Raw genomic sequence first — 19,763 nt, forward strand, 5'->3', positions numbered from 1 at the left:
TAACCGGCACCGACTCAGAAGGGAATCCGAGTGCAACTGGATTCCCCTTTGTCCGCCTCTTTCCTCCCCGGCGAAACGAGATCGATCCGCTCTCCATCCCGTAGAATTCATATTATGCATATAATGCAAAGAGTGTGACGAATCGTGTCAAACCGCGGCAGGAATTATGGGAATTTCCCAAATAATCCCCCCTTTTTCCCCAATGACGTTACGATCGTGACGTTGATCGGACGCGGAAAACCATCTGAGAAAAAATGATAGTTCGTGGAATATATTATAGCTATTTATAGAAACCGCTTCGTGGAAAAAGAGGATTTTTCCTGTTAATAGCGATACTATTTCCAGATTAATGGTCCCGTGAGAAACTGATTACGTCCCATTATTTAGAGATTAACGAACCGTTTAACCGAGACAAGCCCTTTCGATATTGTTGCTTCATTCGCAATATATTTCGAGGGAATTGTTGGAAGGAACGACGACGAGAAATGATGGGACGAGATGGATCGTCTTCTTGGCTATGGATGGGAGGGAGATCGGCCTTGAGATCCGTGCAGCCGATTCACTATCGATCGAGAAATCGCGAGGAGAATTTTCTTTTTAATCCACTTGTAATCCCATTAATAAACGTACTTCGAGAGAAATACGGTGAAGAATACAATATCGATGAATAATAATGATTTCGATCACAAAGAAACGGAAGGGTATTGTGTCGTTTATGTCCACTTCAATCAGGAATCCAAATTTTCAAGATCGAGTCTTTCCAAATATTCGAAAATCAAAAAAAAAAAGATTCAAAACCAATTATCACATCACTCACTGACCGAATTTTTAATTTGAATACCAAGAATTCGACAATCTTCGCGAATTTGTGAAAAATTCAAATATCCAAAAAAAATCCATTTACAAAAAAAAAGTACAATTTCACTCGAACACTCAAAGGGTGGAAAATCTTCGTTCGTTACGAAAAAAAAATAAAATAAAATAAAATAATAAATTTACACGAGAAAATTTCCTCACGCTATGGACGACGAGGAGAAGAGGACAAGGAAATCGTGGAAATACCTCGTGGTGTTCGGAAAGGAGGTCTGCGCGATCGGTGGAAGAACGACGATGCTCGAACAGGCGAGGACGACGGTGGCGGTGGTGGTGGTGGCGGCGGCGGAGGAGCTGGTGGTGGTTGCAGCCGATGGACCACCCGAAACGGGGGTGGGGTGGGGGCACCCCTGACCCCGGCATTAGCCGGCGGTGAAGGGAGGCAACGTTTATATGCGGCGGCAATCCGCCCCGTAGGCGCATTCGCTCGTACGCTTCATCCAAAGCGGACTTACCGAGAGGAATCCGTCGTACTGTCGTCGTATCGTCGTCCTCGCCGTTGTTGTTGTCGTTGCCGTCGTCGAGCCGGATCGAGGTCTCGAAGGGAGAGCAAGAGCGTAAGACGAACTCTCGAGGAACGAGGAAAGAGAAAGAGAGAAAGAGAGAGAGAAAGAGAGAAAAAGAAATCGAAGTGTGAAGTTGAGGAGAAAAGAGAAAGAGATCGTCGTTGCCTCTTGATTGGTGATCCATCGAGTTCCCTCGACAGACTCGGCAGTGAAAAAGCTCAGGGCGTTTGCAAAGAAAAAATCAGCCGATCTCTTTTTTTCTTGGGGGCTCGAAGAGTTTTTCGGTTGGGAAGAACAGCACGGCGAATATGATGGCTGTAGCAGCGGCGCAGAAGAACCGCGAGATGTTCGCTATCAAGAAATCTTACAGCATCGAGGTGAGTAGTTTGAATAGTGTAAAGGAAGGAGTTGAGAAAACGATGTATATGACGTATTACGATGCATTACGATTGAACGTGGATATTTTTTGAAAAGTATTATATTTATATTATATTTTATATTATACTATTATTATTTATATTATACTTATATTTCGTCGAATGAATATCGTAACTTGTCAATTAATTTCGGGGGGGAAAAGTTATTGGCAATTAATGAATTTTTAATAATATGGCCAGGCGATATTAACAAGTGGAGGGGAAAAATAGGATGGATTACAAAAGAGGGAATTTTGTAGATATTTATATTTCGGGGAAAGTATTGGATATTTGGATATTGAGTGTCAGAGTGTCGCGAGAAAAGCGCGGGAACTTTGCCGCACGTTTGAACCGCCACGATTCTCGCGCGTCACGCTATACTTCATTCATCTCTCCGTTTAATCTCGTTTCACTTTCTCTGTTCTCGGTATCATTGACACCATATACGGAAACTTTCGAACGATGATTCTCAGCTTGAAAATCTATCACGACAAATCTAGAAATTTGTTTCGTTATTTCCTAACCATTAAAGCGGGATATATTATTTAGAAACTTGGAGAACACATCGATATCTTTGGAACTTTCATACACGGAAGAGTTCTCTTTCGTTTCTTTTCTTTCTTTTTTTTTTTTTTTTTTGCCTACGTGACTTTCTTGATAAACGTCCGGTATATTTCGTAACGGCTAAAAAAAAAAAAAAAATAAATGACAACCGATCCTCGTGTAAGCACGTGCATGGACACACATACACAAACGCGCTATTTCACCTTCGTACAGACCGCTCGAGTGAAATTCTCAAACTGGAAATGAAGAAGATGCCCAAAAGTATAGAGAAAGTACACGTGATCAATTACTATGATGGTTACGTAATGTCGGTAACCTTGCTTTATACAACAGTATCGATCGAGTTCGTCATTCGAATGATCTTGCTATTTTGATATTTCGAAATTGGATTCCAAAATACGATCGATACGATCAACAAATTAAAAAAAATATATATTCTGTAAATATTCAGTTCGTATAAATAATTTATTTTTTTTTCGAAAACGCAAAGATAATATAAACGATTTTATAAACGAACAAGATTTTTTGATTAAGTTCATAATTAGAATATCCTATATTCTTCTATGAAAATTCAACTTCCATTCTTTATTTATTCAAATTGCAAATTACCGAATTGGTAAAAAACAAATATAAAACATCATCTAAATGAACCGATGAACTTGAGCATGAAAATCCAGTGCTTTCGATTCAATGAAAACACCATACTTCGTCAAAACAAAAAAAAAAAATCACATCGTCTAAAGCTACTCCATTGCTTCATTTATTCTCACGATCAAAGAAAAGAAAAAAAAAACAAATTCGAAAAAATAAAAAACGAGAGGAGAGAAAACGCGACGTAGAATGGAAACCGATCTTAGCCAAACAGAGGCAAACAGGTGAAAACGACGCGTAAAATAACAAATCGACGAGAGTTACGCACAGGTTTCGATCTTTCACTTTTCTATCGATCGTTGAAGGAACGGGTATTTATACACAATTTTGCGGAAAAAGGAACACGAATACGTTTCACGCGTCCAAGGTCCGCATTTGATCATTGATTATCGCGCGCGCGTTTCACGACAATAAAAAAATCAAAAAACGTTTAATAATGTCGCGTGGCCGGCTTAATTGCGGCTTCTCGTTTCGTTATCGAATCCGTAATCCCCCCCTCCCCCTCCCCCGCTCGATCCCGCTTGGAAAATCGCGCGCGCCAAATCGCTTTCAAATCGACGAACGATCGCGCAATAACGAACTTTCGATCGAAGCCTCCTCTCTCGAGGCCGTGATTTTTCTTTTTTTCCATTCATAAACGAGGGAGGTACGCCACGAAGAAACGGGTCCTCGGAGAATTAGAAACGCCAAGGACGTATATTTCCTACACGCGCGTTTTCTCGCGTGCATTTTTTCCTTTTTCTCTCTTTCCATTTTTTTTTTCTTTTCCTCTTTTCTCTTTTTCAAATCGCACGGCGACTGAAGATTAATTGGCATCCTGGCGCAAGGTCTGGTTAGTTTTTTTTTTATTCGTTCATATCCAGCATCATCATCGTAGATTCAGATTTATTAGTCGCACGCACTGTCGTTGCGTTCTACTTATGCAATCGTTTTCTTCATTATTTATATATATGTGTGTGTTGTAATCGTACAATGTGTGTGATTTCTTTTTTTTAAGTGCAATAAAATGAAATTGCCATTTCGTGTGCTGTAAAAGAGAATTTTAATTGTTGTTGAGATAGAATATTATACTATATAATATTATAGAAATTGATTATTCCAAAAATATATAATCTTATCTTGTTAATTTTGTGTTTAAAATATTCATAAAATACGCGTAACAGTAAAATAGATAAAAGTGTAACACGTGAAATTCATTAATACAAGAATTTTTCATTTCTTCGCTCATGTTGATATTTTATAAATTTTTATGAATTTTATTAATGCGAAAAACGTTAGAAATCTTGACGAATGAAAAAAAATATTATAATAAATTTGAGAAAATACTACGAATCATTTTACTCGAAAAACATATTTTTAAAAAACATTTTTTCTTTTTCAATCGACATTAGATATGCAATTCATTAAATCGTCCAACTTTTATCGAAAGTAAAAAAAAAAAATGATCTTTAGTCAAGGACGTGAAATTTCTCACTTACTCATTTCACCGGCTGAGAAGCAAATTGATTCACACTTGACCCGTGGCCATTAATCCTTTACTTTCTCCGTAAATTAAACCTGTATCGTACGTGTATATATTCAATTAGGCAAAACAGCAATGAGCAGGCATATCTGATGAAATTTTGGAAATCATGATATCACGAGTTAAATAAATAATCACGTTTTGATGATTATTATAATTGAAAATAATTATAGTAATCACAATTGTGAATCAAGTAATTATATCATTTGTAATCACACAATGAATGATTACTATATATACCTATATGTGTGTATGTCCATTATACATGTTATAATTAAAATGTGCAGACAAAGAAAGATAAATAAAGCTTTTTAAAGAAGTGACGATAGCTTAAAACATTTCAAAAAAAAAAAGAAATGTCACTTTTTGAGAATAATAATATTAAAATTGATTTATTTCTTGAGATAATTAATTAAAAATATTAAATTTTTAAATTCTTGAAAAACGAAACGAAATTTAAATATTCTCGACTAATATATTCATTAATAAAAATATTCTTCTTTTACATTCTTTTACATAACGTGTTGTTACTATCGAGAGATTATTCTCACGTGCAATAATAAGCGCAATAAATAGCACGTAGATTTTCAGATAAAATGTTAGAAATACAAATCAATTAAAAACAAACTGTAATAACGTGTTTAAATCTACATAAATACATTTTTCACAAAGTACCAGCTAAATTATTATCAAACTGATCATGCTTCTCTTAATCATCGATCAACCATTAATTACACATATTATATATTTAATAACAATCGTCAAATCGTTGTTGAAATTCGACAAACTTCTTTTGAAAAAAAAAAAGAATTCACTTGCGAATTGCGCCCATTAATGCACAATGAAATGTCGTTTAAGTGAGCGTACTTACGTATGCGCTATGTGTTAAGCGAGAGTGGGAAAGAACGACGTTGATAAGTCTGACTCACTCGAACGGAACTCGTGCACACGCCGGATCTAGATAGAGATCGGATCCAGAATCCGCTATACGCTCGCACGTTCGATCCCTATCGATCGTGTTCGCGCCATTCTTCAACGAGGGGGATGAAAAATCACCCGACATTTCTCGACGTTTCTCATTACGCATTCGCAATGTTTATTTCATCGAGTGTCGCCAATTGTCATCGTTATCTATCCCTTCCCATTCCTCGTTCGTTTATCTTGCTTGTGTAAACACACGATCCCTCTTATAATATTGTTTAAAAAATTCCTACGGTTTACCTAGTCGCGCCCATGTGTGTTTAGATTAATTAATTTCCAATAGAAGTGGAAATCCATCCTATTTGAATATCATTAACGTCTCGTCGGGTTTCAATGAAATCAATGAAATCTATATTGTGACAGATTCGTTCCGCCGGTATTTCAACGATCGTTTTATAGTTTATGGACTCCTCCAATTTGCATAACGATTGATTAAGAAGTTCGAATATTTTAATGAACGAGCAGAAAGTGATTGAAATATATGTTTCTTGTTTCTATAAAATTATCCTTTTATCGCGGAAATATACTGGATGTTAATATACTCGTGGCATAAATTTAAAATATGCTAGAAGTTTATTAAGTTAATAAATCAATTTACGTTATATAGATTCAATCTACGTTTTTTCCATATCAACTCTTACGTTTCTGTTGCCTCTATCAAAATCCATCCAAACATATTGAATATATAACAACGTATCTTTTATATACAAAATACCTTTGCTTACGTATCAAATTATCCTTCGAGATAAAATTCAGAGATGAAAATGAATCTACTATTCTAGTGTTAAGAAGTTATTCAAAAAGAAAATAATAATAAATTCTATCCAGATCTCTCGAATCTCTTCGTTCCAATTAATCGAGTCACATTTATTACCCAATAGTCACGATTCGTTAAAAAAATATCGTAATCAACGGCGAACACCCTCGAACGAGAGGCTGGCCTTTGTCACGCGGCAAAAAGGATCGCGTAATTGTATCGCGTTGCAAAATCGGCCGACCTCGGATCCCGCATGATAATTATATGAATATCTTATAAATATGAGAACGTGAAGTGATTGTAAGCCCGATGGTTGCTCGTTGAGTCCCTGAACGCTGCTCTAATCTCCGTTATTCGCCTTTGGAGGCTCGCCACACGGTTGACAACGCCTCTAATCGACGACACCGACACGGTCAATCGCGACGCGTTCCGAATTTGCATACGTATGCGGCAATAATCGGGTTTGGCTCGTCTATCCACTATGCTAATTGTTCTATTTAAATGGCCTTTTTGCTTATTTAAAATTTCTCTGAATCTGAAAAGAAAAATCGTATTAATGAACCAGATGCATTATGCATATTGATCACGTAATGATTGCTACTATTTTTCCAGTATTTTTTTCTTCTTCTTCTTCTTCTTCTCTGTTTTCGGTTTCGAACGACGGATGCTTATGAATGGAATTAAACAGGGGAGTAATTGTTAATTGTTATCGTTATAGATTATAAAGAATTAAAAAATTTTGAAGAATTGGAATATTCGTGTTTTATAGAAATTTAAATTTAGGAAGATCAGATTTGTCATCTCTTTCATTTCATATTCTTTAAATTTTAATTTTGATTGATATATTATTTTAAATGAAATTATTAGGATTATTCTGAGAATTCCGAAAATTTTTTTAATTTTAAAAATGATAGTTGAATTTTTCGGAAGAAATTGTGAAAATTTTCTGTTTAAATCTTGAGTGATTAAGCATTGGAAAAATTGTATATATCATTATTTTAAGATTAATTACAATTATGTTGAATATTTCGAAAAAATTACATATCATTAAATTTTTATTTGAGAATAATTGTCACTAAATACCGAAGAATAATCTCTTTCCAAAATTATAACTAATTTCTTCTAATTGTGAAAAGATTTTACGAAGATTTTATCGAATGAAATTTGAAGTTTGTTGAGGGAAACTCGTTTCGTTTGTTTAACCGGTAGTTGCATTTCTGTGATGCATACCAACTGTTACGTCACTAAACTAATAGCGCTGTGCGGCTATAATTTTAATGGCGAAATAATGATCGACCTTGAATACGTTTGTCACGCATCATTATCCAGCTTGATCGATAAAAAAATATCCAATTCCATGCAAATATCTCAATCAATCGCGAAATTCAAGCGTTCATTTCGCTTGATATGTGATTAAAATTAAGAAATTTATCGATTTATAAAAGAAAAAAGAAATTTATATAATTGATACTTATCGAGCAATTTATTTAATAAATAATTATATTAATCATTTCTAATATATTCATTGAATGAATTCTCCTGACAAATGATAACCAATCTTCGATCATTATTATTTTCATTTTCAAATCATTATTTCTTTCTTCTCTTTCTTCTTCTTTCGGTAAAAAATATTTTAAGTACATGAAACAAAGAGTAAATTATTAAAAGTAGTACCAATCGAATTAGAATCTCTTTTGAACGCAAATTACTTTCAACGCGTGAGGCACAAATGTAAATTTATCACTCAATTACGATTCATTCTTTACACGAACTCGTGCCACAAAACGTTATTCTTATCGCGTGAAACAAAGAACAATCCATTATAAATCGAGCCTTCTAGCTGTACGCGCGTGTACATGACTCACGATCGAGTTAATTAACCAGGTGGTACTGGATAGGAAAGACTTCAACTCCAAAGGATCGAATCGGCCAGAAGATTGGCTACTTTTTTTCTTTCTTTACTCTGAACGAGAGATAATATATTTTAGATCGATTAGATGCATCTGGTGACGCACTAGAGATCCTATAGAGTCATCGGTCATTTATCCATCGTCGAAGTACTTGGCCCAGTTCGCGCGATGCGTTGTTAAGGGATTACTACACGTTTTCTCTAAACCGTGCCAACCGCTTTGCACGCTTGGAAAATGGAACTGGGTGGCCACCTTGCGTGCGCCATTCATGAAAAGCGGTCGTTCTGAATTTGAATGATGCCTCTCCACTCTTGCATCGGCCTCTGCCGCGTCCAAGAATTTCTAACGAGCCTCTAATTATCGATATTCTATAACCGTGCGTTATGATTATGCACTCCGTGATTCTTTTGATTTTTAATCAAAATAATCATCGAATAATCACTTTTGAATTGTGCAAAACGTTTTTTGAATTTTTCATTTGAATATTCTATATCTATAATTTAAAAATGATATAGAACTTAAAAGTATTAAAATTATAAATGTAAATTAACTTATTGAAAATAATGATTTCCCAATCTTTCTTCATTTTTAATAACTAACAGCGAATATTTCTTCTCTTCTTTACCTTTTTTACATTCACGACGATGCAAGAAATCAAATCACACGGAAAATCATCGATGCAAGTACTTCTTTGTGCTTAATGTCCTTTGTGTCGGGATCCCCTAATTTCCGACCCTTCAACGACAGCCGGATACCTGCCTTCAACCCTAATTTCCGCTTCTTTATCCCAAACTCTTGTCCAACCTTTGAGAATTAGGTAGAAACTTTTATTTTTCGTTAAGAAGAAGTTAAGTACTTCGTTGAACAATAGAAGAATATCCTGTCGTTTGATGATTTAATTTGTACGATTGTTAACCGTTAAATTATTATTCATTAAATTTTGGAATAACGGAATTTTTTTAGAATGGATATCCGGCAAGACGACGATCTCTCGTGGACGATGCTCGGTTTGAAACTTTGGTCGTCAAGCAAACGAAGCAGAGCGTTTTGGAAGAAGCACGTCAACGGGCGAATGGTAAGTTGGCATATTTTTACATTGCATGCGGAGCTATGATAAATTTTTATCATAAATTAAAATAGGTGTATCCCTTTGAATCTTTCTATGTCGTAAGTTTGATTGTATTGCTCGTGTTGCACGATCGTATCGAATATCTTTAGTGGCGACAGTGGATAACAAATCTTATTGATTTATAATTATTTGCAAAAGTCTTTGTATATTTTATAATCGTGATATTTATGTATTAATATAGGAATTTATGATAATAATAATTACAGAATGAATATTTGTAAATAAAAATTGTAAATTATTTTACAGAAATATTTTATAAATTATTAAATTATTATTCATATATTCTATTCTATCCAAGTATACAATACTTTCTGAAACTTTCTTACAATTAATTGATTTTTGCAAAATTAGAGAATTTTATATATATAGCGGTCTCTTCTTGTGGAATATACGAGGACTTTTTTTTAACGAGTGAATGCAAACCTCAATTTCAACGAGTTATGCAATAATAATATCGATGTTGCATGATAAATTCATTTGCTATTAACCTCGATAGGCGAAGAAACTATCTGTCCACATGACACGGAACGTTATGCTTCGTCGAGCGATGATGAACAGTTGGAAACGTTGGCTTGCATCGCCAAGAATGGAGGTTTGTATTTATCTAAAATCTTTGAATGGTTATACAAGCATGTTAGATATTGCATTTGGCATGAGCACGCAATTGTGTTTGACTTGCAGAGATTAAAGCGGAAGACGGTGACGTGGTCAAACCAGATGAAGATTACAACAATGGTAAATATATTCATGTAATAACATTTAATTATTTTATTATTCCAATTATTCTTTTTTTTTAATAAAATTGAAATTGTAAATTCTAATAAATTTTATATCATTCTGCAAATTCGAAGCATGATTATAAAATAATTATATAGAGAGAATGGTAATATAGAGAAAAAGTTATATTTGCACTGCAAAATTATATTAGGATTAATGACAATCATAGAAGTTTCAGTGATGAAATTTTCAAAAAATGGCTCGAAAAATCTCATCCAAAACTAATATAATCTACGAATTAAGAATAAGGATATAAAAATATTCGATATTAAATTCTCTGCGTCACTTGTTAACAATATTAAAATTCGATAAAATTTTAATAGAAAAGATCAAGAAAATTCTCGATATAAATACGCGTTCAATCAGTGAAAAAAATGCATAAATTAAACGGAGATAAAATCTATTTTCTATCCCAGGATGGCATACACCTGAACAAAGATGGTGGAACAAAGAGTTTTCACAGACACTTGGCCGAATCACACGAATGACTCACTCTTTCCGCCTTTTCTCTGGCCATTTCTCCGGAGTTACCCTTCTCTCCTCCTCACCCTCACCCTCACCCCGTTACTTTTTCGAATCCGCTTTGTGCATTTAGAATCGTATTAGCCCTTTCTGAAAACGCCTCCACGCGATAAATGTATTTCTTTCTCTGCCGTCTCGATCTTTGCCACTGGGACGGGGCAAGTCCGTGGGCGACAATAAGAGGTACTTTACTCTGTCCCTACTTCCTCCCTCCAGTGTGCAACGACGCCCCGTATAAAAGTGGGCACACCGCGGAAATGGACTTTGAATTGCTCGATTATTACCAGCCATGGAAAATCACTTAACCTTTCGAGGCATCGCGTTGAAATTTGAGAGGAAAGTGGCGTCAAATTTGATAATTTAACGGTGGCCAAATCAATTTTCGTGTCGTCCTCTTAAGAGAATTCCTCCGTTATCTGTTGGAAACAAGGACAAGCGAGGAAGAAAGATGAATTGTAAAATAGATTAACGAGTATTTATCCACTCTTCGATTTATCCTTTTAACTTTTAGAATTTTTTTTTTTTAACGAATCTTAAATCTCGAGCCAGCCATATAGGGCGACATTTTTCAAAAAAATAATTAATGCGCGCAATAAAAATGATCGATCTTGTCATTTCCATTCATTCAGACGCTGGACTGACCGAGGAGGAAGTGGTGTTGGCCAAGACAATAGCGGAATGCCCGGAGAGCGAGAACACGGTGCAAAAAGCTGCGCTCGTCCTGCGTCTGAGAGAGGGGATCGGTTCACTCGCGAGGATCTTGAAGACGATCGAGAACTTCAAAGGGACGGTGACCCACGTCGAATCTCGGCCGTCCAAGAAGGAGGGCCTCCAGTTCGACGTGCTCGTCAAGGTCGACATGACGAGGCAATATTTGCTCCAACTGATCAGGAATCTCCGCCAGAGTTCCGCCCTGGACGGCGTCACCCTGCTCGCGGACAACTCTGTCAGCATCAAGGATCCATGGTTCCCGAGGCACGCGTCCGACCTCGACAATTGCAACCACCTGATGACCAAATTCGAGCCTGACCTCGACATGAATCATCCTGGATTCGCTGATAAGGAGTACCGTGCCCGTAGAAAGTTCATCGCTGAAATTGCATTCGCGTACAAGTACGGTGACGCGATACCCACCGTCCCGTACACAGAGACGGAGACCGAAACTTGGACCCGGGTGTTCAACACGCTTGTTGATCTGGTACCGAAACACGCTTGCGCGGAATATAGAAGAAATTTTAAGAAGATGCAGGAGGAGAAGATATTCGAGCCTCACCGTATACCTCAGCTGCAGGAAGTGAGCGAGTTCTTGAAGAAGAACACAGGATTCACCTTGAGACCTGCGGCCGGATTGCTCACGTCCAGGGACTTCTTGTCGAGCCTAGCGTTCAGAGTGTTCCAGAGCACTCAGTACATTCGTCACATCAAGAGCCCGTATCATACTCCCGAACCGTGAGTTTTGTTTCTTCTTTCTTCGTGCTTTAAGAACCCCTTCTTGTTACTCTCTTCATTTTGGGGAATATTTAAATATATCGGATCGTTGTCACTCGTCATGTTCATTAGAATTTTATTGGAATTAAATTTGGTGTTGCGATTACAGTTTAATCATAATTATCACTCGTAATTGTTAATTTATAAAAATGGATTTTTTCTCATATAATTTTTCTTTCACATCTTTTCGCACGAAGGTATATAATAGGAGGAGGAATCGATACCGCGTTATGATGAGAGCGAGCTGCCTGTTACACAGAGAACGATAATAATGGAATTACCGTGCCTCTCTAAGCTCGTAATGGAGCTCTAATTGGCTTTTAACGACACGATGGCGTTGATAACTCAGTTTCACAGTTACGAACACTATTTTCTCTATCGAAATAACTCTCGTGCTCGTCAAAATTTTCGAACGTAGTGTATCTCGCGAAGGAATATATCACGCCCCCTCAAAATTATTATTATAGATTTCCTTACTTTACATTTCCAAATTTTTCGTGAAAAACGTTTTCCTCTCCCCGCTAATTTACACCTTTCAAATGATGGAACATTTTCAATGTACGAAATATTCGTATACAACTTGTACATATTATATATCGACTCTATTTCAACGTGAAATTTTAGATAATGAAATTACTCTTCGTAATTAGCCGAGAGATGAAAGCTTCGCTATTTCTGAAATCCACTCTCTTGTTCTTTGTTCTTTCAATTAGTTTTCTTTTACTTATATATATAAAATGAGAGTAATGTTATCAATGGAAAAGACTTTATCGACTTATTTTTTATTTTTATCCTGCCCGATTCGCAGAGATTGCATCCACGAGCTCTTGGGACACATGCCGCTGTTGGCCGATCCAAGCTTCGCCCAATTCTCCCAGGAAATCGGGCTCGCTTCGCTCGGCGCCTCCGACGAGGAAATCGAGAAATTGTCCACGATTTACTGGTTCACCGTCGAATTCGGCCTCTGCAAAGAGGGGCCGGATGTGAAAGCCTACGGTGCCGGCCTTTTGTCCGCCTATGGGGAGCTTCTTCACGCGCTCACGAGCGGCAAATGCGAGCATCGACCTTTCGAGCCAAAATCCACCGCCGTTCAGAAGTACCAGGATCAAGATTACCAACCGATCTACTTCGTGGCGGATAGCTTCGAGGATGCCAAAGAGAAATTCCGCCGTTGGGTAAGTGTCGATCGATTGCTTGGAGACTTCGATGCCTGGCACTATCGCCATATTGGTCGACCAGGAGTTTTTTTTTTACCGTTTCTTTAATGGTTACATTTGATGAAAATATTAATATTGTATAATTTATTTAATAATATATTTTAGAAAGAAGTATTTTACGTAGAAATTAGAATGATTTTTCTTTTTGCCGAATATTAATTTAGATATTTTATTCTAGAATATGTAGATCAGTGTAAAATGAGTATACTAGTTGAAAGAATAAATCAATCAAATTGAAACGATCTTAACTTTTAACTTTTGTGTTCTTTGTGTTGCAGGTGTCCACCATGAGCCGGCCTTTTGAGGTTAGGTACGATCCGTACACGCAGCGCGTTGAGATACTGGACAGCGTGGACAGGTTGGATAATCTGATGGCTCAAGTGAACACCGAAATGACGCATCTCACGAACGCTGTCAACAAGCTGAAGACATCGTTCGCGTAAAAACAAGAGGTTGTCCAGCCTCCGTGATGACACGATACGATTTCACGTATCATCGAGCTTCCTAAAGTTTGCCGATCTTCGACGTATGCTCTTGAAAATGTGTTCGCAGGGAAATCGCGATATATATATCCTCTTTGTTCAATAACAAGTTTGCTCATTTGCGTCGCGAATCTTGACTCTTTCCCTCCTGTCAAGAATCATATCAAGCCGAGTGTAAATAAGTATTAATAATTTGTATTTCTTGCTTCCTTCTTTTTCTCCTTTTTTTTTCGAAAAAACACGTCGAAATCTCGTCAAGTATCATCCGTATCATCGTTCACATTCGATCGTTCTCACTCTGTGTATAAAGTCGCCCATACTACGCGTATCCAGATTACTACGTTCAAAACGCGGATTCACTCGTATTATTCTCCGTGTGATACATGTCTTCGATTAGTCGACCCTTTGTCTCTCTCTATTATTTATTGATAGTGATATTCTTGCAAAAAACAGAAAAAAAGAATAGTATTATTGGTGGATGTTCGTGTCTCGTGAAAACCGAGCCGAATCCGCTTTGAACGTTCCATGCATACGTACGTATTCGGTTATTTTGTTCCCTATTGTATTCTATTATGTATTACATATTACTATCTATATTAATTGTAGAATATTACAAGTAGTCGCGTTTGAATTTTTCTTAGATAGCGTCGCGACGGTGTCGTCTTCGCTCGGTCCAATTGAGCGTTGACGGTTAGTATTATAAAGCAACGTAGGTTCTTTATTTTAATTATTAACGAACACGTTATCAATCTTGAGATACATGCTCGTTCGTTCGTTTCATCGATGTATACGTGAAATTATTACATATGAAAGATATTGTTGAATCATTGTTACATTGGATGTTTTTTATTTTTTTATTTTTTTTTTTTCTATTCAAAATTTTAGGAACGAAGAACGCATTCGTATCTCGAGGAGATATGTAGTTACATACACATACACACACACATATACACACGAACACAAGTTCGATGACGAAGTCATGGATCAATGTTGCATTAGAGACGCACCAACGTAGAGTGTAGTGCCGAGTAATTGCTTGCGCACCTTGCACAATTTTCCCAATAACTCGTACCAAATACTTTTTTCCCGCGCTCGATGAGCACACCTCCTCCGCGCTTGCTGTAGAAAATTATTGGCGCGTTAGAAATTTCCTTTGTATTATATTGTAAAGTATTCTGAGCATAATAAAAGTCTAAGATATAAATCTTATAAATCCTTTTCTTTTGTTTAAGATTTTCTTTCTTCCTTACTAAATCAGATTTGAATTTTTGCTCGTAAAAATTATCACGTATATAATAACGATTTCAAAAAGTATCGAGCTTAATTAAGAAGAATTACAAGGAGAATGTTCCCTCTTTTTTCTCTTCGTTGAAAATTTAAAACGTGCATTTTATATTTCAATCCAATTTTAAAGAAAATTTTATGACACTTTTTGAAACCATTTGTTCGATCGAAATAATCGAGATTTTTTTTTAAATTTTAGATTCGAAGTACACATTGTAATTGTATAACCTGTACAAACTTATCGAACGAGCATGAAATACGTAAATTCGAGTACACGCAAACCTGTGTAACATTTCACGCACGATGATGAAAAATGGATTATCTTCGCCGTTAATCATCATCGAAGTGAAATCGCTTCCGGATCATTCCCCTCGAGGCGAACGTCCCGTCGAACAGACTCGTAGCCACCTTCCGTCTCCACTTTGTTTTCGATTGAAAACATCATGGCGATTCCCACATAAAACCCCTCGATGAGTATTTAGCCATCATACGGCGAGCAGCACCCGCGTTCTCATTGGAGATCATGAAACTCTTGGCGGTGCTATGCGCGCTGATGATACGATGCGCCGCGTCAAAATCATGGAACAACGATAGTAAGGTGAAAGCCTTGTATATGCCTCGACACCCGATGTGACTTTCTTCTTTGCCCGTCAGGTTATTCGGAGGAGTTCTTCGTGTTTAACTGGTTCGGATATTTAAAACGTTTGTCTTTGATAATCCTGATGTTGTCCGGTATTATTCTCTACTATATTCCGGAATCACGTCCACGTGAGTAAAAGAAAAAAAGAAAGAATAGACGTAAATGCGGAGTGGAAAGGACGACAGTTGCCTAATTTCTGATAATTTTAATTGTAAATTTTAATTGGTAAATTTGAATATTCGAAGGAGATATTTTATTTTGTTCCAACGTCATCGTGGAAGGAACGTTGTGCTCGTGTGGTAATATGTAAATGTATAATTGAGAGGGAAAAAAGGACGAAGACATTTGTTTTAAGCGATTAATAATTAATAATTCTTGTTTATTCCATGAAACAATTTTTAATTAAAGTTTGTAAGATCCGAGAGAAAAATATTAACTTTTCACGAATCATATATATATATATATATATTTATTCAAATCTTTATTTGACCTCGTACTAACCACAAATGCTTCAATAGTTTAAATCCATACAAGTATTTATTTTCCACGAATTTTACCCACCTACGTCAAGTTTACGAGTTGTCGTAATATTTATTTTTTCAGATGCTCGTCGAATATGTTATATGTTGATCGATTTTACGGCAAACGGCTTAAAATCTGCACTGAGCGCCCGGGAAAGCGAATATCTGTACGAGAAGATTAAATCCAAGTACGATCGTATTCGATACGAGCATTCGCTCGCTTCCCAGAAATATATTTCGCCGGAAATTCAAGATGAGAATGAGAACATCCATCGACCTCACAAAAGTATCTCCAAAAAATCGAAAGTCTATTTGGCCGATGATATGATGGGGTTAGTGAGGAAATTTATCGAATTTTACCGAACGATACAAATATTGTTTTAAAATGGCGTTAATTATATTTAGAAATAAGGAGAGGATAAGGAAAAAGCACAAGGATCGAATCACGTTGTCCAAGTCACGTCACCTTCGCAGCAGTATGAAAGATATCTCTATGGGTGATTGCGCGGAAATCTCCAAACCGATCTATTTTTATCCCGAAAAATTGGACGATTTTCAGAAATACGTGAAAACAAGTTTGTCTGGTTTGAAACGCGATAAGAATTTAGAGAATTACACACTTTTGATCAGGTATATAATTACATCATCGAGTTTTTATTCGTTTTGCTATTTATTTTTTTCTATTTTTATGTTCCTTTTTTGTTTATCGTTTAAATATAAAGCGAACTTATTACAACAGACTTTGTATGACTGTAATGTAATGTAATTTTTGATTTCCAGCAAGGTGCCTCTATCGGTAAAAATGGGTCGCTTCTCTTCCGGCAAATTTTTCCGGCAACTGAAGAATACGTGACGTCACATTAGCATCCCACTTTCATTGTTAGATTAAGCAGCGTCCCTTTTGGTAGAAATTTGATCGTGTGATTCGTTGTTAGTTAATATGACGTCGCGTGTTCTCATCCTAATGAAATTCGCTACTTTTAACGGTGGCAATTCCAATTTGTAGTAAAAAAAGAAATAAACATTCGTATACAGATGATTTTTATCGTCTTTGTTTCATTCGTTGCTTTGATTAAACTGTTGATCTTTTGCATATACGAGATTATTTCTATAGTCGCAAAAACTATTTTCCTCTCGAACTCTCGAGAAAAAGAAATTGTAGTTGCAAGAGATTAACACGTGAGCAAATATATAAACGATAACAATGAGATCGCGAGAGATTGGCATTGCAGTTCTTAATTTCCGGTGAAGAATGAATGAACGCACAAAGTTGATGAATATAACTTCGTTTTAAAATTCGTTCTTTTACAGTGGCAATCCACAACAAATGGCGATATTCGATCAGAAGTTCGATAAGGAAGACATGGTGATTGTTCAAGATCCGTACATGAAAGTGGAGTACAAGGAATGCGGCACTTCTACCGACAAACTGTCGGCGAAAGTGGAAGCCTCAAGCTCGGATCAAGAGGGACCAACTAGAGACCTTAACGAGAATGTAACCAACAAATTGAAGAATTTATAAGATTTCGTATATTAAAAAAGAAAATTAATTTAAAATATTTCCTAATAATTTAAAAATTTTTTGCGTTTCTATAATTCTATTCTATTTTCTTTATTTAATGTAGGACATGGAAACGTACATAAAGGAAATTGAATTTAACTCGATTCCGGAAAACACCGGATCCAAATATTCCATGAACAAATTGTTGTATCAAACAAGTCAATGCCAATGTGAACAAGATTGTTGTAAACCCAATGAATATTCTTTTGCATCTTTGAATAACAAGGCAGCTATATCAACGCAGTATTTGTCCGAGGTAAAAAAAAAAAAAATACGTTGAAGTAAATGAAACATTGTTATTAACAGGTGGCAAAAATTACATAAGAATATCATAATTCCATAAAGCATCATTTAAGATCGTCTCGAAGCTCGATGAATCCAAAACTGCGTAAAGTGTCACAAGAGAATGAGAATCTGTATACATCTATCGATTGCAATAATCACATGGATTCTTGTCCTATGAAGCACGTTAATTCGAACACTCGAAGAGTTGATTTTAGAGAGGAAGAAATACACGAGCACAACGAAGGATCTGTCGAACAGGTATTACGTTATTGGTTCACGAGAGATATTTGAATATGACTTTTTCTTTTTTTTTTGAACAGAAACAAGCGGAGAATAGGTATTATGAAAATATAATCAAATCACGGAAAAAAAAGTCTAGGAACAATGAACCGCCGACTGGTTTCTGTTGCAACGATTTTTCATATCTCACCGATCGAGGAGGAGAAGCTGACGACGAAAATTCTCAACATATGGAACGACCGATTCGAAAGCACTATCTCGATGAGAAACCTCAAAAAGAGAATACTTTGTTGGAAAGTTCGGACGAATCGATTTTGGATTATTGCGAAGGACTTGATATGGAGCCTATCCTAAAAAGTATGTTTAAAAATTATAAGTTGGAAATATTACCGCAGAATCTTCGATATAATAAAATTTTATTTTTCTCGCGTATATCTTTTCTTTTTAAATAAGTTTTCAAGAACACGTTTGATTTATTTATGCACGATGTTTGAACGATTCGTGGAATACCTTTGAAAGTTGAAGTTACCAAAACTGTAAAAGTTAACCTGTTCAATATTTCATCGAAAGAAAACTTATCTGTGCTCTACATATGCACAAAACGTTATTAAAAAGAGTTTTCATTAAAGATGAAATGAAAGAAATTTGAAAATTTACCAGAGAGAAAAAAAAATCAAATAATCTTCAAAATCTTGCGAAATTATTAAAAAAAGAAAGAAATCATATGAAAGTAACAAATTCGATGAAAATTCAACGAACAAAATTATTATTCAACGAACAAAAAATCATGAGCTTATTTTTAATGATCTAGATCGATTGAAACCAGCCCTGCTACGAGCGGTGAATTGGATCTTCGGTGGTTGCCCGGAAGCATCGAGGAAAGCGGCGTTGAAACGAAACAAGATCGAAAAGGAAGAGAACCAAGAGACCGACGAATGGTTTCTGTAGTCAAGGGTGTTGAATACCTCGTTGCAAATCGTTTCACACCGTCGGCAAAATCGTGATTCTGCATCGAACATTATCCATTTCACATAGTACATTCCATCGATCGTTAAATTTGCGAAGTTTATCCATAAATTTAAAAAAAAAAAAACATTTTGTTCGTCTTTAATTTGAATAAATGTGGGTTTATCGTTCCTCCCTTCACGTTGCTTATCTTAACCCGAAACAGGATGAGATCCGAGAGCATCGTTTAAAACTCGAAATAACGTCCAAACCATTCGTGTTTCCGCGAATCCATTAATTCATAAACAGATTTTCTCTGGATTCCTACCGCGCATCCGGAAGTGCGCGAATCGGAGAAATCGTTCCACGAGGCATTGATTCATTTTACGAGATTGGCCGTGGCACGTTCTCCAAGTTAATATTTACAATAGTATTTAAAATGTTTATATATTCATGGAATATCTTTACAGGATCGATTCCAGAGGTTTGAAT

The 19,763-nt window shown here is 36.2% G+C and overlaps 3 protein-coding genes across 5 annotated transcripts in view; 2 read left to right on the forward strand and 1 right to left on the reverse strand.

Annotated features, from left to right (window-relative positions):
- The window catches only part of LOC114577732 (uncharacterized), a 444,442-nt gene that overhangs the window by 26,250 nt on the left and 398,429 nt on the right, over nucleotides 1-19,763 (reverse strand). The gene's annotated exons all lie outside the window — the stretch shown is intronic.
- Nucleotides 1,284-15,008, forward strand: LOC107999422 (tyrosine 3-monooxygenase). 2 transcript variants are annotated; one of them, XM_062077107.1, is made up of 7 exons: nucleotides 1,285-1,756; nucleotides 9,144-9,255; nucleotides 9,806-9,901; nucleotides 9,991-10,044; nucleotides 11,238-12,057; nucleotides 12,905-13,271; nucleotides 13,592-15,008. In XM_062077107.1, the coding sequence occupies exons 1-7, from the start codon at nucleotides 1,688-1,690 to the stop codon at nucleotides 13,754-13,756; spliced, it is 1,683 nt and encodes a 560-aa protein (XP_061933091.1). In that variant the 5' UTR covers nucleotides 1,285-1,687; the 3' UTR covers nucleotides 13,757-15,008. The 2 variants fall into 2 exon arrangements, with proteins under 2 accessions (XP_061933092.1, XP_061933091.1); XM_062077108.1 differs by lacking the exons at nucleotides 9,806-9,901; nucleotides 9,991-10,044 and having other exon boundaries at nucleotides 1,284-1,756.
- Nucleotides 15,160-19,463, forward strand: LOC107999269 (uncharacterized). Its single transcript, XM_062077124.1, has 8 exons — nucleotides 15,160-15,847; nucleotides 16,323-16,572; nucleotides 16,646-16,870; nucleotides 17,552-17,735; nucleotides 17,866-18,057; nucleotides 18,147-18,344; nucleotides 18,407-18,683; nucleotides 19,138-19,463. The coding sequence occupies exons 1-8, from the start codon at nucleotides 15,802-15,804 to the stop codon at nucleotides 19,272-19,274; spliced, it is 1,509 nt and encodes a 502-aa protein (XP_061933108.1). The 5' UTR covers nucleotides 15,160-15,801; the 3' UTR covers nucleotides 19,275-19,463.

The sequence above is a fragment of the Apis cerana genome, linkage group LG7, assembly GCF_029169275.1.
Source record: "Apis cerana isolate GH-2021 linkage group LG7, AcerK_1.0, whole genome shotgun sequence".
NCBI classification, from domain to species: Eukaryota; Metazoa; Arthropoda; class Insecta; order Hymenoptera; family Apidae; genus Apis; species Apis cerana.